The sequence below is a fragment of the Planococcus citri genome, chromosome 3, assembly GCF_950023065.1.
Source record: "Planococcus citri chromosome 3, ihPlaCitr1.1, whole genome shotgun sequence".
Taxonomy (NCBI): Eukaryota; Metazoa; Arthropoda; class Insecta; order Hemiptera; family Pseudococcidae; genus Planococcus; species Planococcus citri.
In genome coordinates this window covers 81,435,060-81,459,934 of record NC_088679.1, presented here as the reverse complement: position 1 = coordinate 81,459,934, position 24,875 = coordinate 81,435,060, and the positions used below count along the sequence as shown (strand labels likewise).

General features: G+C 34.7%; 1 protein-coding gene across 7 annotated transcripts; it reads right to left on the bottom strand.

Annotated features, from left to right (window-relative positions):
• Positions 1 to 530: 530 nt before the first annotated feature.
• On the bottom strand, positions 531 to 17,290 carry LOC135839753 (uncharacterized). 7 transcript variants are annotated; one of them, XM_065355933.1, is made up of 40 exons: positions 17,136 to 17,290; positions 16,987 to 17,040; positions 16,852 to 16,905; positions 16,671 to 16,742; positions 16,499 to 16,567; positions 16,230 to 16,307; positions 16,027 to 16,089; positions 15,828 to 15,863; positions 15,617 to 15,652; positions 15,156 to 15,194; positions 14,963 to 14,998; positions 14,644 to 14,703; positions 14,470 to 14,535; positions 9,121 to 9,180; positions 8,969 to 9,034; positions 8,699 to 8,749; positions 8,533 to 8,607; positions 8,385 to 8,435; positions 8,201 to 8,254; positions 8,049 to 8,111; positions 7,767 to 7,832; positions 7,425 to 7,541; positions 7,099 to 7,212; positions 6,875 to 6,988; positions 6,725 to 6,775; positions 6,545 to 6,589; positions 6,371 to 6,421; positions 6,220 to 6,264; positions 6,029 to 6,079; positions 5,902 to 5,946; positions 3,826 to 3,876; positions 3,628 to 3,669; positions 3,462 to 3,509; positions 3,294 to 3,338; positions 3,134 to 3,184; positions 2,912 to 2,998; positions 2,630 to 2,749; positions 1,561 to 1,641; positions 1,292 to 1,444; positions 531 to 1,202 (listed from the first exon to the last, which is right to left on the bottom strand). In XM_065355933.1, the coding sequence occupies exons 1-40, from the start codon at positions 17,167 to 17,169 to the stop codon at positions 1,018 to 1,020; spliced, it is 2,679 nt and encodes an 892-aa protein (XP_065212005.1). In that variant the 5' UTR covers positions 17,170 to 17,290; the 3' UTR covers positions 531 to 1,017. The 7 variants fall into 7 exon arrangements, with proteins under 7 accessions (XP_065212005.1, XP_065212006.1, XP_065212007.1 ...); XM_065355934.1 differs by having other exon boundaries at positions 7,099 to 7,209; XM_065355935.1 differs by having other exon boundaries at positions 8,699 to 8,746.
• Between the last annotated feature and the right edge of the window lie 7,585 nt (positions 17,291 to 24,875).

The window sequence follows — 24,875 nt, the reverse complement described above, 5'->3', positions numbered from 1 at the left end:
ACAAATGTATCACACTGTGCTGTGAGCACCACATTGTGTGCATCAAAAAAGTGGATTTTTTGCTATTTCACGTGTTTTCCAATTTTTCAGACAGCCCGTAGCCCCTCCAAATTGACCTAGAGAGTTCAAATTTTCACATTACAATGAGAGGATGTACCCGAAGTGCTTTTTGCCGGTTTCAACCTTCCAACCCCATTTGACCAGTTTCAGGGTCAAGACAGGTTTGTTGCCATATTTTTTGAAGGAGGAAGAAGAGAGTTGGGTGAAGCCCAAGGGGGTGCAGGGTGGACGTAGTCCCACCGCGAATACAAGAAGGAAACAGCGGAAAGAGAGAGTTGGGAAAAGCTCAAGGGGGGTTCAGAGGGGACTTACCCCCCCCCCCCCCGCCAATAAGGCGAAGTATAGGAGCGAAGCGAGGGTGCGAGTAGCTCAAGAGCCCTCAATGTTTCTGGCACAAAAATTTGGCTCTTACATGGCAGCAGATTGCTACGACTTTTTTTTATGGTACCATTAGAAAATCAACGACAATGCAGCGGGTGGAAATTTCGGTGTATTTTGATTCGGGATATGGTGCATAAAATTGAGATAATTTAGTCCAAAAATCATAAATTAGGAAAAAAATTTGGTGTTTAGGACGCATACGAGTACTGTATCTGATAACCTTGTTTAACTACTTATGTATAATCTAATAATGTAACCTATATTAATATAATGTTAATACCTAACTAATATTATGATTTAATATCTAAATTCTAAATGTATAATAACAGTAACTAAACCATACTAAAAATAAAATAAAACTGAAATAATTAACAACTAATACATAAATTAAAGAATAAAATCAACTCATCAAGCCTGAAGCATGATCCATACCTATCCCACGCAGCAAAATAAACATAAATGTAACTTACATCGTATAGGCTTAATTTAATTTATAAAATATAGAATTGATTTTTAAAAAAAGAGATCTGGATAGGTATATCGAGCTTCAAATTATTTCTACTACTTAGTATGTACTTAGTTCAAGAAGAACTGTACATCCGCACCATTCTGATTATCGGGAACAGCCTTCACATTGTAATCCGGGTAAGGCAAATAACTCATAAATTCAATTTGAGACTGTTGCAAATGTTCCATATAGTAACTAGCTTCTTCAAAATACCACAAAAGTTGGATAGGATCGGCCTTCATTTTATCTGCATCTAAATGTAGAATGAGCAATAGTACATATTATGTATACATCATTTTTGCGAATTCGTTAAAAATAAGCTCAAACTTGAACTTTTTATACCTTTGGTATCGGTTGGCGATTGCGGTGAATTTGTTTGGCCTTGAGGATCTGCACTTTCTAACAACGAAAATCGTTTTTCTACAGTCGTTTCCCAACTTTCAGTTTCCTGTTCGATCGTGTCTACCTCGGTTTTGCCGCTAAACGTACCGCTTTCTAAAAATAGAATAAAATGATAGGATATAAATATGTAGGTATTAGTAGTCATAGTACACGAACTGTATCGAAACATAACAATGGGACACCTTATTAAATAAATCAAGAGTACTCACCAACATTTGTCGATGCAAAATATTCCTTTAAATATTGTCTATAGCTCAAAGTTTTCTGATAAATGTCTTCGTGCAAGGTATCTAAAACAAAAGTCATCATTTTTCAAAATTTATATTTTTTTAGTACCAAAATAATCCTCTTCCTCATTAATATGTTTTTTTTTTTTTTTTTTTTTTTTTGTAAGAAGAATAGCGCAACTAGACAGTAAAAGGGTATACCAATAATAAAATACGAATTACAGCTAGGGTGAACATTACCAGCTTATCTGAACTTTAAATATGTAGTGCATGCAGATAAGCTTACAAATATGATAAACTGATGAACAAATTTACTTATAATTTTTTTCAACATTGAAAATGGTTTCAAAGTACTCAGTCTCATAGTTCTACAATCACTTCCCAACATGCATAATGAAGTGGGTATTAATTTCTTCGCATGTAATTCTTGTTAAAATACACAAAGGCCTCTAAGCCCAGCTAAGTATGTGAGAAAAACACGTACATTTAATGAGTGGAAAAAGTGGGCTATTTGAATAAGAAATTCCACCGATCCTTTTGCGTTTCGTGTTAAGAACACATTACGGTTAGAATTATCGAAAAGTATGAAAATGAAGGTTAAAACTAGATTATACGTTCACTCTATTAGTATGGATTTTTGTATCTTGGCCGCGCGAGCAAATACGAATTTTTATTCATTTTTTCTTTCAGACAAATCTGAATTTTTATTCTCACAGTAAGGTATCGGGAGCTGGCACAAGTAACTCTTTGAGATTCTTTTCAAAATCTATCTAGTTGATCGGAATTATAATAAAAATTCATTCGAAAACTCACACAGTGCAAATGGGCACACAACTAATTGGTATCTATACTACAGAAATTTGAAACACCTGCGAAGAAAATGGCAGTAGGTAGTAGATACCTCTTACCTACGTAGTTCATCTCTCAGCTTACGACTAATCGCAAATTTATTCCGTAACAAATTCAACCTATACCTTGCTATACCTATTACAGCTAAATTAATGGCCAGAAGCGCCGTAAAGAAAGTCTGAACGCCTAGCAATACACCTACCTGCAACTTGTTTGCCATCTGTGGCTTTTTTATCTTGCACATGTTTCTCCAAATTCGCAGTGAATACGTGCAAAATTTCGATGTACGTTGTGAGTTTTTCAACTGCTTGTTTGAACGTATCTGAAATATAACACCATCTAGTGTGATTAAATAGTACGTCTTGTATAAAAGCATATTCCAAGAATACGGATACAGATTCAATGTACATAGATTATGATTCAATTGATATCTGTCAATCGATTGGTTTCCACTCGCAAGGAAGTTAATTTGGATATTACTTACATTTTTTTGCATTTGTTTGCTGAGGTTTTGGTATGGTCACTTGCTCTGAAAATAGAACAAAACTGAATGTACTTTCGATATGTTGGCCTAAAACATTTCATTCGACATTCGATCGCTATTATACTAATCAACTTAATTTTGACGAAGCGAAGTGTGGGACTTGTGAAAATTCACACAATGGTATTTTGCGTTTTAAAAGTTTTTTTTACAACTTTAACATACCGTTTACATCTCGAATATGTTGCACTGTTGAGGAGTAATGCTTCTCGACATCTAAAATTTATTACAAGTAAAATTATATTAGATACAAGTTGGGTATTATGTACATAGAAAGTTTTAAATTCAAGTTAGAAATTACGTAAAAAGATCACTAATACTATACCTTGTAATTTGGCATTTTTAATATTTCCACCGATGTTTTTATTGTCTTCAACACAAAAAAAAAAGAAAAAAAAAACATTAAAAAACTTTAAATATTGAATCTTAGAACTTGATGAATTATACCAATGCGTCCAAGTACACAAATTACAGATATTATAGGCACATATACCATCGTCAAAATAATTTCTTTCCAGCTGGTCCAACTGTCTTTGTGTTTCTAAAAATAACAAAATGAACTTACATGAAAAATACATCTAATTAAATGGACATAGGCTGTTCATTTGTCAAATACAGCCTAAATACATATACCGGTAGGTATATGTAATTTAGCTTACCGTCGAAATGTTGCAAATGATCGGAATTGATTTCAATTTCACCTAGAGAATAAAAAAATGAATACTTTTTCAAGAACTCACAATTCAACATATTATCAAGTAAGTATATCAACGAAATTTCAATTTCAGATTTCTTAATAATTATGCTAGTAGCGGTAGTGTATAGTAGGTACTGTCCGGGTTTGCTACATTGCTTACCATTTTCTACATGTCCACGAGTATCGGCATCGCTATTTATTCGCAAGGTATCTATAAAAACCAAAGTAAATAAGTACGGAATAAAAGGTAGGTACCTACTAGGGTGCTCCTTATTTGTATGGTGAAATTTTTTTTTTCGATTTTTTTCGCTCCCACCCCCCTCCCCCCAACATGACCTTGGGTGAGAAAATAATTCCCTGAAAATTCCAGCTCACTAGGTGAAAAAAAAAGTCGTGCCGGTGCCCCCCCCCCAATTTTCCCACACATGAAAAAATTGAAGTATCAGGCAAAACTTTTAAAATTGTAAACTTTCTAGTTCTAACATCTCAGTTAAGTCCCTACTTACGTAAAATCAACCTATATACCAATTTTAGCCCCCTACCTCCACCCAAGACTAACCAGTGGATTAGAAGGGAGAGCTCATATTTATGCCTGCATAGTACATACTTGTAAAATATATTTAATGACGCTCTAAATTGTTGTCGGGTTTCACGAGAAAAACTTCTTCAATCACGTTAGTAAAAATGAGTCGTGCTAGGGAGCACGCCTCTCCCCCTCCCCCCTCAAAATATAAAAGAAATCGAAAAAATTGAAATTTTTACTTTTTTTCACATCATAATCCTTGAATTTGGTCCATTTTCATTAGAAATACTGTTAAATATTTTATGACCAGTCTACATGATGAGAAGGTGGAACTTGTCTATGTCTCCTTCCCCAAAAAATGAAAAAAGATTAATATTATTAGATACATTTTTTTCTTCCATATTCTAATCCTTGGATTTGGTCGATCTTCATCAGAAAAGCACTACCTATGCCAGACTTTCGAAAACTTGTAGAAAACGGACAAATTTCTGAATTTGGACTTTGAGAAACATTGAAGTGCAAATTTTCACAGAAGACTCATTGACGTTCTGATATTTTGTAATGTAAGACTTGAAAACTTGGAAAAAATCGTCAAGAATCTCTATCAATGAGATTTAAATTTCAAGTTTAAAGCAAAAAAAAAACATATCCGTGACTTGAAACTATCTTTGCAGAAGAGACTTCACCTCCATTCCAAAAAAAATTCAACTTTGTGGATCTCTATCTATGTAGGTGGTGAGCATTGTAGAGGGGACTGAAAAAGGGTTTTTCTGGAAAAAAGAATAAGTATCATAGAAGCATTCTGCACAGAGATGAAAAATGTTCACCTAATTACGAGTACCTATAGACATCAATTTTCATCTTTCCCAATATTCTTCGATTTTGGGGGGGTCTCATAAAAATGGACCATCATCATTTGGAGGACGAAAGGGTGCTTTTCTTGAAAAAGTGGTTACTATCTATTAAAAGTACTCTGCTTAGAAATGAAACCTTATCAAAAAATTTGTGTAGATAGGAATTTTTCTTTTTTTTCAACTTTGAGGGGCTTTGGGCTTTAAAGGTAACCAACATGATTTGGGAGACCGGGGGAAAGTTTTTCTTGGAAAAGTGCTTATTCAGAAAGATTCTGCACATAAATAAATTTTCAAAAAATTTCTATAGACATCAAATTTATAATATTTTTTTCATTTTTCCCAAATTTGAGGGGCTCCATGCAAGAGAGCCAAAATCATTTGGGGGTCCAACAATGATTTTTTCTTGGAAGGGGGGTTATGTAGAACAATTCTAATGTGGAAATGAGATATTTTCATCAAATTTCCCATAACTTTGATTTATTATCATTTTTTGTGATTTTTTCAACTTTGAGGGGCTCCTTACTAGGGGGCCAATATGGTTTGAAGAGCCGGAGAAATTTTTTTCTTAAAAAGGGGATTATTTAGAAACATTCTGGCACAGAAACAAAAAATTTTCACGAATAGACTTTTTTTGATTTTTTTTGATTTTTTTCCCCACTAAGGGGGCTACCGGCACCACTTTTTTTTTACAGATAGGGGAAACTAAAAAATAGGGAATTATTTTCTTATCTGAGGTCATGTTTTGGGGGGGGGTGGGAGCTACAAAATTCCAACTTTTCAAAATAAGGAGCACCCTAGACCAACTTATAAGTAGGTATGTAAAAATAAGAAAAATTCTTGTAAAAATAAGACTACTGACTGCTCATTTTTCTTAAACGCTGTGCTCCGTTTGAAGGATCATCCACTGCAAACATATTTTTCTCATATTATAACGCGAATACTGAAATTAAAAAATTACTCGCGTGTTCGTCACAGCAAAGACTTACGTGATGCATTTTTCGGTATTCCTCTAACTTCCGATAGGAGATAAGCTGTAGCTACAGGTGGACAGATGAAACGAGAGAAATAAAATATTATTTAAAAAAAAAACATAGGTATCTATAGGTGTAGTCGAGTGGGTCCGAGCAATTTCTTTCCAAAAACATTACAAACAATAATAATGTCAAAAATTACTTACAGTCGGATTTTTTTCCTTTTGTTTCATTGGAATATACGGAATCGCCTATCAAATAAAAAATAAAAAAATTTAATGGTCAGCATATTCGGCAAATAATACTAACTTATGAGAGGAGTAAGTTATATTTATTTGCTTTTCTTCGAAAACTCACCTATTTGTTGACTTTGTTTTGTATCGAATTGGTCCAAATCAGTTCCTTCCGCTACTCAAAATATAAATTTGATATAGACACAGTATAGATTGGATGAATATATATATTACGAGTATGAATAAACTATTGATTCAACAAACGATCAAGACGTATTATAGGTATACTCAAACTTACATCTTACGCGGTTGTAAAACTTATCGGGATCGTATCCGTGCAAATCTGAAAATTGATAAATATCCTATTAGAAAATTGTATTTCTGTTATAAATCCGCTCATGGGAGGGGGGGAGTCCTTGAACTTTTCTCAAACTGAAGGAACTAAGCAACGATGTCATAAATTTGGACCTACTCGTACCTTTTTCAAGATTTTGTCGTTCGATGGTTTCATCATTCGATGTTGATACTTCTGCAAAAAAGTGTATTACACGCAGATCAGTTTACAAGTACATTTTTGTTTCATTTAAAAGTAAGTAGGGCTGAGAAATGAAAAGTATTCGGTACCTACTTTTACTCGGTGTATTTGTGTTCGAATCATTCGGAGTACCATTATCAGTATTCGTTTGACCGTCGTCGTTTTTATTGTCATATTTCAAAACATCGCTTCCGTTGTTTTCGATAACTAAAAAAGTGAAAAATCAAGCCGTCGATAAATTCATTTCGAAATTCAAATTATCCAAAATTTCAGAACAGGAAATGGACTTTAAGGTGGAAAACATATTAAGCACTTACCTTGGGAGATTATTTCTTTGTAGGACATACTGAACGAGCTGAATGTTTTCATGATTTGAGAGCACTTGGACGAAGTGTTTGCATGCGTGGGATTATTTTTGTCTGTAGCACCTGCTATAAAATTTCAAAATTAAAAAAAAAAGAAGAATGCTTCGAATAAGTTCATATGTATTTACTTAGGTACTGTTATATAAGACGCAGATTTGAAAACCTAGAAAAGGTGCCTAGATTTATGGTCTAAGTCCACTGGTTCAACTTTTTCATCCATTTTACGAGTACTTATGTAGATAGGTAGGTATAGGTAAGGTACGTAGGTACCCTCTTACCTGCAGTATGATGTAGTTTGCATAGTAAAAAAGTATACGCGTATTCGGTGGAATAATATGCGGCGTAAGTCGTCGATACGATATTTTTATTATTTTCCGAAGTCACCTCTTTGGACGCTGGTTGAATGATGAAAAAAAAAAAAAAAAAAAAAAAAAAACAGAGATTGCTAATATATAAATCTGACACATAACATTTTTGATTCAAAAACAAGCGAGCGACTAAGTCTGTAAGCTAAGTAGATTATAACTATGTATGTGTGTAGATTGTAGTTATATTTGTGACAAGGATACACAAATAGTCGAATAGGCAGCTACGTACAAGCCTAACATAAGATTGCTTACCTTGCAACATTTCCCTGAGGAACGTTTGTTGTGTTTGTATAACTTCGTACGTTTCACTGCTGTTGCCTGCAAACATATCGAACCATTTCACTTCACATACCTTCTTACACTTTAATTCTACATACTTATTTGAATATAACGAAATGTTGTAATACATAGATATACAAATAGTACAACGAAACAGTGATTCTTCGCTGCGTCTCAATCTCAATTCGAAATCAATTAAGTACCTACCTATAGTTTATGTATAAATTTGTGCAGGAAATAATCAATCAACTTTACCTTGTTTGGAGTACAAATGCTCATACTGCATTTTCAAATGATACAGAATCTGGCTCACCGTGACTATGTCGAAAATACATAAATTAATACATTCGGTAGGTAATGAAATATGTTACCTATTCACCTGGATATATATATAGGAGTGTATTTACCCTGATTTAGTTGTAATGTTGGCTGCGGAGAAACCGAAATTTGCATGCCACAACCTGTTAACGAGTAAAGAAAATGCAAGAGAATTAGCAATGTTATTCCTCAGATATTCGTAGATTATACCTACTTACAAACAATATTATAGATGTACTACCAAATCGGTAATATGAAGCTACATTTACCTACCTTGATCAGGTGTTGAGTTTTCAATAGCGGAATTATTATCGACATTTTGTTCTAAAACATACGTTGATCGGAACAACAATGGTTATTGGTTACCTATGCTTAATTATAAGTACCTAACCTATAATTAGATACGCAGAATAATTCTTACGTTGAGATTGATCTGGAGTAGTTCCATTTTCGTAGGGAGAAATACTCAGACTCAGAATGGGCGTTGTATCGTTATCTATTAATCAAAAGAGAGTGAGAATAGTTTAGGAATGAAAGAATAATACATTGAAGCTAACCCTTGTATTGGTTACTTAAATCTTGCTTACCTTGCATTAGTGGAGTTGCAGTAGTTCCGGTTCCGGATGCAGTTCCCTCTGCTGCGCCAAGGAACGCATAAATGTTAAGTATTACATCGAAAGAAGATTACTTATACTTACATTTTTATTAAGAACAAAAATAAGTAGATGAGAACACACATAAGTAAGTCAGGTGTTACAGATTACAAAATTCCCTTACGCAGTAAGTAAACATGTTTCCTCAATTAATACAAAAAAAAATTGTAACTAATAATTAGGTAGGTACGTAAGTATGCTTACGTTGATAAGGAACAAGAGCAGTACTAGTACTTTCAGCCGGAGTACTGTATTGCGAAGATTCATTTTCTATAAGAATAAAATTCTGTTACTACACACTCCCTTGTTAACATAATTTTCAGATAAGTAGATACTGATATGAAATAGGTACTCACGTGTCGCAGGTTCTATCGTTATTCCAATCGAATCGGGAGCGTTTTGGGCAGAATCCGTTTCTGTAAAAAAAATATATATATATGGAAAAATAAAGTTACGAATTTAATTTTTATAACAAAATAAAAATCTTTCTAAAATTTTAGAACTAATGTGAGGCACAGGTATGGCCCAACCGCCTGAGGAGGAAATGTATTCCCCTCGTAGGAGGAATAAGATCCACCCCCTTCATGGTCAAGGTCAACGTGTAACTTCTTAAGTTCTTATGACGATCGGACGCTCCGTCAAGGATCGTTCGATCGAGAAAAATGAGGAGCTGTATAATTATCAAAACGCAGTAAGTCCATTTTGCAAAATTTTCAGAAATAAGGAAGGTTGGAGGGGAGTTGAAGGGGGTCAAATGTGGTATCGGTGCAAAGAGGAAGTCAACACGACCTCAAAACATGAAAGTGCCCAAATTTTTTGAAAACCGGGGGGAACGTAGGAAGGGGGAGAAAAATTATACTGAAACTCGTTACAAACATCACGCACATTTTATATCAAAACGCAGTGAATATACTGGCATCTCTCTTACTCAAATAAAAACACATGGGTAGAGAACCATTTTGATGATTATTATCTATTAAATAGTAAAAAAATATTCAAAATTAAGGCGCCGTTTGCCATAGTGACTGAGTGATGACACAAGATTTTGTTTTTTATGTTCAGGCCAAGTGTGATTATGATTGAACAAAATGTTGAACATTTTTTAAAAAATCAGTATTTTCGTCACCAACAGTACCCATCTTCTGAAATCAATGTTTACCAACCTTAAAACACGAAAAACGCAAAAAATAGTGTAGTTACTGCGTTTTGAAGCAAAATTGCTGGTTTTTACTGCGTTTTGATGCAAATCTCAACTTCAACTGGGATTTTCGAGGTGAAGCATGGCAGATGGATTTACGACGATGGCTTCAATCGATTCCCCGTTGAATTTTACTTAGGAAAACACTCTGATCTCATTTTTCATAAAAATGGACTTAAGGCGTTTTGATATAAGTACAGCTCCTCAATTACTTGGTTCAAGCTACTCGCGATGGCAAGATCCTCGTCATGTAATAGTGACTTTTGTTTAATTAAGGATATGCCGCAACTTATCTATTTTTCATTGAGTGCACCCAGGGCTTGAAAACCGGATAGCTATGACTCTCGGTTTTGGTTTTGGTTTAGGTTTTTTATAATATTATCTCTCTCGTTCTGGTTTTGCTTAAAGGGTTTGATTTCAAAGGAATCGGTTTCGGTTTTGGTTTCAGTTTTTTCCTTTTTTCTCCATTTTTTAGAGGGAAGAAGGCCAAACAAGAGACCAGCGTACCCGCTGCTCTAAGATAGTTTTTGCGATTTATTTTTTGGCCGTTTGAAACGAGCGTCTAGATTCATACCGGTGGCGGTTTGTAGTGGAATTTTTTTTTCTGGACTTGGAAATATTTTCGTCTTGCTTTTCTACAATCCGCGGGTTACATACTCTATGCCTGATTCTTATCACTCTGGTAGGCAAAACTACACGGATTTCCAAGTTTTTATGTAAAAAATGCAACTTTTTCGATTGTTCGCGGATGCTGGTGAACTTTTATGTGGTCTCAAATCAAAGCCAATGAAATTCCCTATCGACTGATGTATAATTTTCATCATTTCGCATAAAAATAACGGTTTTATGAATACTTTTATCTACCGATTTCTTTGTATTGTCAACTTTGAACTGAAAATACTCAAAATTTTGATCGAACACATGGATATTTTATTATTGCAAAATGTTCGTTATTTTATCATCTTTAAAATGGTTCTTCACCCAAAGCTCAACCTTTTACCGTTCAAAAGCTCTCGTTGTTCAAAGTTGCGGAAAGTGGTTACTTTACCACTTCCCGCAACTTTAAACTACGAGAGCTTTTTAACGGTAAAAGGTAGAGCTTTGGGTGAAGATCCTGAAGAACCATTTTGAAGAGAATAAAATTACGAACATTTTGCAATAATAAAATACCTATGTGTTCGATCAAAATTTCGAGTATTTTTAATTCAAAGTTCAATACTTACCGCTTGCAGCTAGTTTCCACAACTTTAAACTTCGAAAACTTTTAAACGGTAAAAGGCTCTACTGGCAACTCTGTTGAAAAATGATGTTTAATCCTCCTAGCGGCCAGGCAAGTAACTAAATCCTATTAGAAGCATTCTGATTGGTTGAATTGAATTTTGCGGGATAATGATGTTTTATCAGTTCGTTTTTTTAGTTTGTTGTGTGTGTTGTGTGGTACTACTGATATCCGCGAGATTTAAATCGACCAATCACAGCCCTTGACATAAATGCCTATTAATTACTGTTACTTGCCAAGTCGCTCAGATAGCGCCCTTGTTGCGACAAAAACGCCCAATGTATTTTAAATGGAGTTGCCAGTATTGTTAGTTGATAGTATTTGGTAGAGCTTTGGGTAAGCACTCATTTTAAAGATAATAAAATAACGAACATTTTGCAATAATAAAATACCGATGTGTTCGATCAAAATTTCGAGTATTTTTAGTTCAAAGTTGACAATACGAAGAAATCGGTAGATAAAAGTATTCATTAAACCGTTATTTTTACGCGAAATGATGAAAATTATACATCAGTGGATAGGGAATTTCAATAATTTCATTGTCTTTAATTTGAGACCACATAAAAGTTCACCAGCATCCGCAAACAATCGAAAAAGTTGCATTTTACACATAAAAATTTGGAAATCCAGGCAGATAGTATGCAACCCGCGGATTGTAGAAATAGAAAAGCAAGACGAAAATATTTCCAAGTCCAGAAAAAAAAATTCCACTACAAACCGCCACCGGTATGAATCTAGACGCTCGTCCTACAACCTACCAAATTATGTAACTCGACTGTGTGACAAGTTGACGAGTTGACGACCTACCAAATACTCCGCTACGAACTGGTCGCGTCGCTCAATCATGAAAAAGCCAAAAAAGTTGGAAGAATGGAAAATGAGAAAGCATTAAGCCAAAAAAGTTAAAACTCGGAAGAAAAAGTGAAAACAATATAGTTTTTTCCCTTGCGCAAAAACTATAAAAAGTGATCACTTTTTCAAATACTTTGTGTATGTGACTAGAAAGCGGCACTTTGGCAGTGCCAAATTTGTCAACTTTTTTAGTTTTCAGGCCTTTTCACCTTTAGCATCAGTTCTTTTTACTTTATTAATTATTTCTACCAAAAATGCAGTATTAATCTGGCTAATTACCTGAAAAATTGCAAAACCAAAACCAATTCAGTTTTCAATTGGTTACGCTCTTGGTTTCAGTTTTGAATTTGAGAAAATAACACTCCCGGTTTTAGTTTTAGTTGTGGGAAAATAACGCTCCTGGTTTCAGTTTTGAGCAATTTTAATCGGTTTTTGGGGGTTTTGGTTTCAGTTTTGGTTTCGGTTTGCAAGCCCTTAGTGTACCAAAAAAGATGATTAACTTAATTTTATAATAACTCACCCCCCCCCATTATGTCGTTGAGGGGTGAGGTACCGCAGGATTGTCGATGTTATTCTGGAAACATTCAGACATACCCAGGAAAAAAGGTATTTATCCAATCAGACACACCATTAAGGCCAGGTATTAGTGAGCAGTGCAGAAGGGATGTGAAAGTTTAGTGTACAGTTTTTTGACGAAAGTATCGAAAGGTACTTTCCTCCTTTGCCTTTTTTTGCAGGGATGGAAACCGAAATTTAAAAAATATTGGTTACGGTTTTGAGGTTTCGGTTTTGAGCATAAAAATATTGGTTAATTTTTAGAGGTTATTTTTTTTCTAAATAATTAAATAAGGTTACGGTTAAGGGTTAAGGTTATGACCAAAAAAAATAAAGGTTACGGTTAAAAATAAGGGTTACGGTTTTTTTCTTTTTATTTGCCAAAAAATCAAACTTATTTATACCTAAATTTCAAAAAATGCACCTGCGGCTGCAGCTCAGGTTCAAGTCCCAAAATGGAAAATGGTGCTTTTATAAATCTCAAATCAAAAAAAAAATCGGAAATTGTCAATTTTTGCAACGAATTACTCGAAATTTCGTTAAGTCCCCCCCCCCCCACCCACCAACTGATCAGATGTCACCATTTTTTTAGCTGAGGCGGAGCTTCCAGCAAAAGTTCAAAGCGAGGAAATGGGAAATTATGTTTTTTTAAATCTTAAATTCCAAAAAAAAAAAAAAAAACACGAAAATCGTCAATTTTTTCAACCAATTACTCAAAACCTCATCAAGCTTATCCCCCCCCTCACCCACCTAATTGAATGTCACCATTTTTTGATCTGAGGTGGAGCTTCCAGCAGAAGTTCAAAGGGAGGGAATGGAACATGATGTTTTTACAAAACGAACTCAAATTCAAAAAAAAAAATCGAAAATCGTAAATTTTCGCAATTCAAACATAAAACAGATCAAATGAAAAATGATGTTTTTACAAATCTCAAAGTCAAATTCAAAAAAAAATTGAAAATCATCAATTTTTGCAAAGAAATACTCAAAACTTTGTCTACTTTGAAAATTTAATCCTGTCATAAGTTCAACCTTCTGAATCAACTAGGTACAAAGGGGGAATTCCAAATCCAAAGCAATGAAGTGGAAAAATAAATGATGTTTTTACTAATCTCAAATTTAAAAAAGAAAATCCAAAACCAAAATCATAAAATTTCGCAACAAATTACTCGAAATGTTGTCAATTTCCTGGAGTGTACCTGTACCCCCTCCCCCAAGTGACAATTTGCAATCAACATCATTATTTGCCTATAAATGGGTATGTGATTTGGTTCAATGCAGATGAAAAGAGATTAAGAGACGCAAATTTTCAAGAAAAGTCTTCTCAGCTTCATTTGTTTTTAAAAAATTGCAAAAAATTTGAATTAAAATTTAAAAAGTCATAGAATATGCGCGAATTTTCCCAACTATGGTCCCTATATTTTTAAGATATCCTTTCTAATATTAGATGAATGGAATGTCCATAAACGCTTGTGAATATACTATTTCATTAACACTCGTGTATTATGTATTGCATAACCCACGTTCATATGATAGCTTTAAATACGTAGGTAACTCTCATGAGTATTTCATTAAAACATGTGTATATAGTCTTCACAATGTTTTTATTTACACACCTATTTTGATATCTGGTGAATAGTGTGGTAGGCTACTATTTGGACTCATTCTCTCGAACTTGCACTCATAAGGAAAATCTCCTTCCCTTAGGAGTATTTTTCAACCTCATTCTTAGGATAAAATTAAAATAACTATCCTCTCTCCGAATAATTCTACCCCTCACTATTACACGTATTCAAAATTCAAATAAGTAGGTATGCTTACGTTGTTCAGGAACGAGAGCAGTACTAGTACTTTCGGCCGGACTAATGCATTGCGAAGAATCATTTTCTATAAGAATAAAATTCGGTTAGGTACTGCACACTCACACTCCCTTTGTTAAAATAATTTTCAGATACTTAAGTATGTAAATACTGATATGAAATACGAAGTACTCACGTGTCGCAGGTTCTATCGTTATTCCAATCGAATCGGGGGTATTTTGGGTAGAGCCCGTTTCTGTAAAAAAAAAAAAATTGGAAAAATCAAGTTACGAATTTAATTTTTATATCAACAAAACAAAAATTCTTTTAAAATTTTAGAACGTATTCAAAATTCAAATACGAGTCTGTTCGTACTAATTTCCACAAAAAGTCTTTGTGAACGTAAAAAAAAAACAAACACTTGAAATAATTATCTGAAACCCTTCGATAAAAAATAATTTAATCTATATTTCTTAATGTAACTAATCAAGCGAAATGGATCATTATTTATTTACCTTGTGCAACAGTAGAAGCTGCAGGTACAATTCCTTCTGTATGGAGAAAATGAAACAAAATGAATTCAAAATGAAAAAAGATTTCAGTCATATGTAAGCATTAACACAGATATCACAGAATGTGACATAAAAACGCTAAAATGTATGGAGTATGAAAAAAAAAGGTCAAAATTATGCAACCCATCATGCTTACGCGGTGCAGGAGCGGTATTATTCTGGAGAGAATCGTTTTCTGTAAGGTAATAATAGGTACCTAAATTTTATTTGTTTAAGCACATTTCAATGAGTATTATTCGAGAGATGATACATATTCTACAAAGTTGGAAGTACACGGTACCGGTGTTGGTGGGTACGTCTACGTACTACATACAATATACATAGATACCTATTTTAGTCTTTACAAAGTGATTCGTATAATACACAGTTGGGTAAGTGTACCTATACTATTTCTCAAGAAGGGACTAGATTAGTAATTATATTTCGTTTCATAAAAAAATAAATATGAAGTAAGAACCTATTAGGTATACCTACGTACGAAGAAAGGTAAGATAATTGCTGACCGAATCACTCTGCGTTTAGAGAACGTATACTTACCTACCACTTCAAACAACTACATATTATAATATTTTAAAATTTTAAATATAAGGTACTGACGTGCGACTGGTAAAACAGTTATTCCGATTGAATCATCTGTAAAAATAAGATTAAGTTAATATGTACTTTGGTAGCTACAACGTTTCAGATTTATTACGTAACAAAAGGTCTATTCTTTGTAGGCCTTTATTGACTTAAACTGCCAAAATAAAAATGAATAGTTTCAAGTAAGTTATTCTAATCATATTATTTTCAGTTTCAATATAAGTACCTGGATTATCCTTTGATTCGATCTGAGAGTTTGCATCTTAATGCAAAATGAAATGAAAGAAAAAATAAACATTAAATATTACCGGTCTATCTACGTCTACGTACGTATTTGGTTGAATTTATCTTTCGCATTCAATTCAACCCCTTATACTTGCGTATTATAAAATCCCTCCAAATAAAACTTATTCGAGTTCACTTACTCGGAGTTGCTGTGCCTGCTAATAATTGCCTAAGAATGTTCATCAGAACGTCGTTATTTTGGTCTGAAAATGCCACGTAATGATAATGAAATTACGGTATGAAATGAATTTAGCTATTGAACGATAATTTATCTATTTTTCCTATACTGTTGAATTTTTCAAGGAACTATTAAAATTCTTATTACGAGTAGGTAAACATTTACTTTGGGGCGCATCTTGCGTTGTTTGATTTGAGCCAAGCAAGTTATCTAGTATATTTGCAGAGTTTGGAAGAGTGTCACCTAGGTAGGTATGTGAAATTAACGAATATTTAATATGTAATAGGTAAGTATGTAATAAGTAGCTTCCTAAGTACCTATTCATATTACGTATCATTGCAAACAGATACCTACATTCTTTATTGTAGCTTAAATACCTAATGAAGAACGAAGGCCTAAGTATAGCGATTGGGAAATTATATCTATTTTCTTACCTGCGGTATTTTGAGCAACGTGTGAATCATTTACATCGTTATTCAAATTTTTCATATCAGCCGGAGCACCTATAAGAGATTCAAGAATACCAATGACGGAAATCAGCGTTCACTGTTTGTGTTGATTTCTTTGTAACATCTACTTGTAGATCATTGAGAAAAAATTTTTCACCTTGAGCGGCACTCGAGCCGTTTAAATCGTTACTTTCTGAATCATTTGCAGGAATTAATTGGATCTGAATTTCTTTTTAAAACGTAAAAACCAATAAGTAAGCATCTAGTACATATAAGTATAACTATATTATACTTATATGATATGTATGTAGCTTCACAACGTGATGAAATTTTATTACCTGGAACAGGGCTCGCATTTGTTGGACTTTTTGAATCACCATCATTATTCGAACCTTTTCCACAAAATTATACGATGAGCGTAAGTAGGTAGGTATTTAAGTAGATATAGTTTATGAGGTTTCAATTTTACTTACGATTAATTATCGAGCCGTGCGCAGCGTTAAACAGCAAAATATTCCCGAATAGGACTAAAAATGAATCAAACGTATTCGTATAAAACAATTGAAAAAAAATGCCTTGAATAGTCTCGTTCTAGAGATTTTCAAATCTATAAGTAACTTACAAAAGAATAATAAGTTTTCTACGTAAGTTCCCATTGTCTTGGTATAGGCTACCTTATCGAACAGTTAAAATTTTACAAATGAATGCGAATGCGATTTTCAAAATTCATCGAGGCTGTAAGCTATGGTTCTTTTCAATGTTTACTTAAAAATATCAAGAAACATATGGTCGATATAATATAAAACGCAATATGGATTCGACAATTGACGCACATTGCAGTTATGATTTCCACGATGGTGCAAAATGACTAAGCGCGGATAAACCCTCCCCCCGGCCTCGGTTCGAGAAAAAAAAACTTGAATAAACACAGAACAGAATATTTCGTCGCGTCAAGATGTTTTTTATGCGTTTTATGGGATTGTTTACGCAACAGTAAGAACCGTAGTATTGAAATTTATGGCACTAGATTTTGCTGAAATGAAAATTTTATAACATACTTTGCGTGCGCGAGTACTTTACGTATGTATGTACGTTTTATTCGCTATAGCCGGGTCTTCGGTTTTGATAATATGTATTATGAATTCTATAGTCGAATTGAAGGGATTCCCGATTCCTACACCGAGTTAGCCGATATTTCTTTAAAATCGTTTTGGTAATTTTTTTTCAATCCGAAAGGGGGAGGAAAATTGTCTCTAAATACTCTACTAGAGCTGCGTATTGAGAGGGTTAAAAATAGGCTCGAGCGTTGAAATTCAAAAATATCGTCGATCCCTTGATTATACCTACCTAAAAACAGAATATTTTTCTAACCTCAAATAAACGCGGTACCTATTGATCTAGGTGTCAATTTTAATATGTTTCAGTGGGAAATTAATTAGAAGTACAATACAAATTTCATGTTTTATACCTACTGTCTTCTGTCTTTATGTCTAAGTTTACCTTTTAATAGGTACTCATTCTGATTCTTCCAAAACATAGGTACGCGAATAGATTTTTAATCAGAAGAAGAAATATGTAGGTATTTATTCGGCTCAGCGCCTAAGCGCTATACACGAAGTGATCAATTTTTATACAATAATAACGTGATACTTAAGAGGGTAGGCAAAAATTTTGTTATAAAAACCTACGAATATAACGATTTGAAAGAATTTGTTTTATTGCATCAAAAAAGATCTTGAGGATTTTTATGTGTTTTAAGATGATTCATAAGATTTTTGCTAAGTAGGAATTCGAAGTCATCAAGCGATTCCAGCACGAATAAGTATTTTTCAGTAAGTCTTTCAGAGAAGGCGTCGATTGATTCTATTTGCAGTTCATTATGTAACTGATTGTTTCGGAGGAACCATGGTGCGTTTGTAATGATTCGCAGAACTTTGTTTTGTGTAATTTGTAGCTTATGTTTGTCAGTTGTTGAAGCTGTTATTCATACCGGCGCTGCATAATTATGTGAATGAGCTACGGATGAGACTTTTGTAAAGAAGTAGACTACAAGATGTAGACAATTTGGAACGACGATTCAATAAGGGGTACAGTTTACGTAGTTTGAGGTAGGCATCACGTGATTTGAGAACGATATGGTTTTTGAGAGATAGTTTCTAGTCCAAATGTACGCCGAGATATTTAACTGTTGATGTATTCCATGGTACCACAGTGTTATCGATTAAGATTTCTGGAGTCGGTGAGATTTTGCAAAGTGTGAAGATTTTCGTTTCACTTTCAAGAGGATTTAGCTTAAGTTTCCAGCGTTCAAACCATGGTTCAAATTCATTGATACCAGCTTGAAGTTGATTACGAGCAATTAGAAGATCATTATTTTGGCTGAGTAAACACGGCGTGTCATCAGCAAACATTGTTATTTCATTATCAGCTGGTTTAGGAATATCATAGCAGTATAAGATGAACAATGTTGGACTCAATACAGCGCCTTGCGGCACTCCTTTGCTGATTCCTCGAAGTGAAGAGCTTTCATCGTCAATTTGAACATAAAATTTGTAAAGGGAGGAATTGCGCCATTTTCTGTTGCTTAGGTGACTGAAAATTGTTCTCTCGTTCTCTTACCTAACCACGCTATCTGGCATATTAGTTCTCGTCAGTTATGAGTTTCTCGTTATCCGATCAAACAGACAGTCAACCACGGACTCACCAAGTGTAAGCTTGGTTTCATTCCATTCGAGATAGGTAGAAGTGTGGATCCCTATCAATGTATTTGATGTGTGGTGCATACACTTTCAATCTATCAGTAATATGGGATTCCTTGTGAATATTCTATTATGTAACGAGAATGGGAAGCTGTGGTTGCTCAAATGAACTGTACAGTCATTTAAAATCTCTATCCGAGTCGTATGTAATGGACCTGCCCTATCCGGTACATATGCCCTATTTTCCTCCCTGGGTGGTGTATTTTACACATATTACGAATACCATGTATTCTAATCCTATATTAAACGTAATTCCATTACGTAATAATCAATAAATAATCAGACTACTCTGTGCATATTGTTGCTTAATGAATAATAAAGCTTATATCACAAATAGTCGCCAGAGTTTTATATATTTATTAATTATTTCAATCTATTGTGTGCATAAATAAATTATAATTATCTTCCGAAGAGTATGTAACGAGGCGGTAGATCGCCAGTACCTATCTGTCTATGTGCGTAGTACTAGGTCTAGATTCAACGTCTTCATAGGGTATGAGTTGAATCATGTGAGCTTAATATGTCTTTACAAATTTCCTATTTTGAAGGAAGGAAGAAATGATTTTGCATAGAAAGGTGGGTGTTTCGATTGTAACTAATTTGTGAATTAAACTGCAATGCCATACAGAGTCAAAGGCCTTTTTGATGTCTATAAAAGCTGCAGTTGTGGATTGCTTCTTTTCATAGCCGTTGATAATAAGTTGTACCATTCGATGCAACTGATGAACTGTGCTCATTTTATTACGTACGAAAACCATACTGAAAAGATGGCAAAATCTGTTCCTTTTTCAGAAAGTCAAAAAGACGTTTACAAATGATTTTTTCAAGGATTTTGGATAGAGAAGAGAGAAGTCTAATAGGTCTATAATCATTAAGATTTTTAAAAAAACTTGCAAAAATGAGAGTTATGAAAGATCTTCATATTAAATTCCATCTTCAATGCGAAGGTTTGAGCTCTGTCAGCCATCACCCAGTGAAATATCTATGTACAATTGTACATACTCGTAAATGCCTAGTTGATAATAATAACTAGGGTTTTTAAGCAGTAAGTTGTCATTATCCAGTATAAAATATACAAAACTGAACTCAGCGGCTATGATTTAGCTGAAAATCACTCTTCAATTGCATAAATAGGTAGGTATAGGTCTTTTAAATGAGAAAAACGCAAAAAAATTTCAACTACCCAAGAAGTTGCCTACTCACAAGGCGCAAAAAATACACAAAACGTGGCGTTTTTTCAAGAATTGAAGAAATACGTAATGTTTCGTGATATCGATGTTAATTTAAGAGAATTTGAGGTCGGTACTCGTGAACGTAATGACTGGATTTCGATTGGGAGACAATGCATTACGGTGTACTTTTTGCTAACAGATTTGGAAATTGAGGAGGAGAATTTTGAATTAGGGTTCATTTCGCACCTTGGGAGTAATAAGGTCACATCTCAAAAAAGTGAAATTTTTCAGGAGAGCGATTTTATTTTTTTCTAAAACTTGATTCATTATTTTCATCAACTTTTAATCAATTGTGAGGAATGAAATAGCACCTCATTTTAAAGATCTGGTATCGTACCTCGTTTAGCATAATATAAGAACACTTTGAAAAATAAAATCCTAAAGAGGAAATATTTCAATGTTTGGAAAACATTTTGAGTTATAACCTTTCATTAAAGTTGATGTGGAGGCGAAAGGAAGCGTCCAAAAAAAATTTCATGATTGCAAAGTTGTAGAGAATTAAATTTCCAATCGACGTTAAGTCGTTAGTTTTTTTCTAGAGTGCTTAGTTTTTGAGTTTTTCTCAAAAAACTAAAATTTCATAATATGTGCAAATTCATTTTTCTGAAAAGAGATCAATTTAAATTTTTTTCTCCATTTGGTACAAACCAATAAAAAATACACTTCTTGTGACTATTTCTATTTGACAAACATTCAAAACAATCAAAACTGTTTTTTAACACTTAGTATGTACAAAATTTACTCAAAAAAGGCGGAGTTTTTTGAGATGTACCCTTATAACTCCAAACAACTTGCAATGTTGTTGAGATTTTTAGTTAGGTCATTTGCGTTTTTACATGATCTAGATAATGTACCCAACTCAAAGTGTTATTTTTGGTTGAGAGGGGTCATACAAACCCCAAAAATGCAAAAATGTCAAATTCGATTTTTTTTTTTGAGATGTAACCTTATTACTCCTAAGGTGCGATTTGTGCGGTAAGTTGGCATTATTAAGTAAAATAAACTGTAAAATTGATTTCAGTAGCCTTGATTTTGCTTGAAATCACTTTTCAGCTGTGTAAATAGGTCTTTTAAAATGGTGAAAAAACGCAAAATGTTCCCAACTGTCGGAGTAGTTGCCTAATCGCAAGGCGCATAAAATATGACGTTTTTTTTTTAATTTAAAAAATTCGATTTTTTATGATATAGATATTGAAGTTAATTTTACTCAATTTGAGGATGGCGATCTTGAATCTGATGGCCGAATTTCACGTTCTGCGCCCCCAGCCCTTTCAATTTCAACCTTCACCCCAATTGGCTCGATTGGGAGGAAAATCGGGAATAATTCTAAAAACGACTTGAAAACGCCGCGCCGTGTTTCGTGTATTTTTTGCGCCTTAAGAGTAGGCAACCTCTTCGACACCCCCCCCCCCCAAATACATTCGCGTTCATCACCATTTAAAACCTTGCCATGAACGTAAAACGAGTAGTTCTGTGGTAAATCGAGGGCACTGAGTTCAAATTCACAATTTTCATCAATCAGGGATACCAACTTACCAAATTGGAAATAATTCTACATTTAAATTGGATTTCACAATCAAATTTCATACAAATCACATTATTTGTTGAAAAACGCCACCTTTCTGATAATTTTTGTGCCTTGAGAGTAGGCAACTTCTTTGGCACGTTCTAATATATTCACGTATTTTCTCCCTCAAGAACCCTCTACGAATGTTGAAAACGTGATGAGAAAAGATGGGGGAGGGGGAAATTCATCAAAAGGAGACGTGGTGTGAAAGACAGAACATGAAAATCATCAGATTCACGATTACCAACCCCAAAATTGAAATTGAATTAATTCTGAAACTTACGTCGATATCAACGTGGGAGAAGTTAGCACTAGTGCTGGCACTAACATTACAGCACTAAACGAAAATTCACACTTAGTTAGCAGCAAAACCGAGCAACCCATATTTTTATCGAGTATGTTTTTGACATGTATGTCGCGTTGTAGGTTTCCCAGGGCGCTGAATTCAAATTTGGCACCCTTTTTATGAATGGAAAAGTGCGTCCACCCCCTTCCCCCCAAAAGAGGCCCAATTTACCTTTATGGCCCAAATTCAACACGTACATCACCATATATATTTTCGAGGCTGCAGAATTCGAATTTGACATTATTTTTACGATTCGAAGCGGTCTCCCCCCCCCCTCCAGAGGCCCAACATCACTTTATGACCCAAATTTGACACGTACATCACCATATACATTTCCGAAGGCGCTGAATTAGAATTTGACATTATTTTTACGATTTGAGGCAGTTGTGCCCCCCTCCCCCCTCCAGAGGCCCAACATCACTTTATGACCCAAATTTAACACGTACATCACCATATATATTTTCGAGGCTGCAGAATTCGAATTTAACATTATTTTTACGATTCGAAGCGGTCTCCCCCCCCCCTCCAGAGGCCCAACATCACTTTATGACCCAAATTTAACACGTACATCACCATATACATTTTTGGGGGCGCTGAATTCGAATTTGACATTATTTTTACGATTCGAAGCAGTTCTAACCCCCCCCCCGGCCCAACATCACTTTATAGCCCAAATTTAACACGTACATCACCATATACATTTCCGAGGGCGCTGAATTCGAATTTGACATCAGTTTTACGATTAGAGGCGGTTGTGATCCCCCCCCCCAGAGGCCCAACATCACTTTATGGCTCAAAAGTGACATGCATATCGACATGTACATTTCCGAAGGCGCTGGATTCGGATTTGACATCAGTTTTACGATTAGAGCGGGTTATGTTATGATCATCCCAGCCCCCCCCAAGAGGTCCATCATGTTATGGCCCAAATTTAACACGTACATCACCATATACATTTTCGAGGGCTCTGAATTCGAATTAGAAATTCTTTTTATGTTTGAAAAAGTGCCTCCCCCCAGCACAAAATCAATTTATGAAGCAAATTTGACATGTACCTCGCGTGGTAGGTTTTCAAAGGCTCTGAATTCAAATACGACATCCTTTCTTCAGCTGCAAGAGGTTGTGACCAAGAACACCCCCCCCCACACAACATTACTTTATGAGCCAAATTTGTCATGTACACCGCCATGTATGTTTTCAAGGGTGCTAAACTGAAATTTGAAATAGGTACATTTTCCATTTAATGTGCAAGGTGACAATTTGTATTTGAGTAGGGTCCAGAACAGCAAATAAGATGTGCGTGAGACTGAATATTGAGTATTGTGTTGTACCCTACCAGTCTGAGGGGGGCCCCCCATAAAATTTTCAAAATAATTCCTTGCATAGAATTTGTGTAATTTACCTTTGAATTTGAGTAGGGTCCAGCAGAAAGTACACAGAAGAGATACGCGAGAATGAAATATGACCACTGTGCTCTACTCTACTACTAGAGATGATCTCACCATTATTTTTCAAAATAATTACTTGCATAGAATTTGAGGGGGGTCTGGCACTAAATAGAAGATATACGCGAGAATGAATTTTGACCTCTGTGCTGTGTTCTACGTGCCAAGGGGGTCCCACCATATTTTTTTCAGAAAAATCCCATGCATAGAATTTGAGTAAATGACCTTTGAATTTGAGGAGGGTCTGGGACTAAATAGAAGATATACGCGAGAATGAATTTAGACCACTGTGCTCTGTTCTACTACTCAAGGGGGTCTCACCATGAAAATTTCAAAAAAATCCCATGCATAGAATTTGAGTAAATGACCTTTGAATTTGAGGACAGTCTGACACTAAATAGAAGATATACGCGAGAATGAATTTTGACCACTGTGCTGTGTTCTACTATTCAAGGGGGTCCCACCATATTTTTTTCAGAAAAATCCCATGCATAGAATTTGAGTAAATGACCTTTGAATTTGAGGAGGGTCTAGCACTAAATAGAAGATATACGCGAGAATGAATTTTGACCACTGTGCTGTGTTCTACGTGCCAAGGGGGTCCTACCATATTTTTTTCAGAATGATCCTATGCATAGAATTTGAGTAAATCACCTTTGAATTTGAGGAGGGTCTGGAACTAAATAGAAAATATACGCGAGAATGAATTTTGACCACTGTGCTGTGTTCTACTAGTCCATGGGGTCCCTCTATAATTTTTTCAAAAGATTTCCATGCATAGTGTTTCAGTACCTACTTTATGTACTTGGCACGTAGAACACAGCACAGTGGTCAAAATTCATTCTCGCGTATATTTTCTATTTAGTTCCAGACCCTCCTCAAATTCAAAGGTCATTTACTCAAATTCTATGCATAGGATCATTCTGAAAAAAATATGGTAGGACCCCCTTGGCACGTAGAACACAGCACAGTGGTCAAAATTCATTCTCGCGTATATCTTCTATTTAGTGCCA

Bases quoted from the DNA above. Each gene is read 5' to 3' on its own strand.
- LOC135839753 (XM_065355933.1), bottom strand. From the start codon at position 17,169: ATGGGAACTTACGTAGAAAACTTATTATTCTTTT. The intron at 6,080-6,219 runs GTAAGTAATTTT...GTCCACCTGTAG, and splicing joins AAAAGGAAAAAAATCCGACT to CTACAGCTTATCTCCTATCG. The intron at 1,445-1,560 runs GTGAGTACTCTT...TTCTATTTTTAG, and splicing joins TTTTGCATCGACAAATGTTG to AAAGCGGTACGTTTAGCGGC.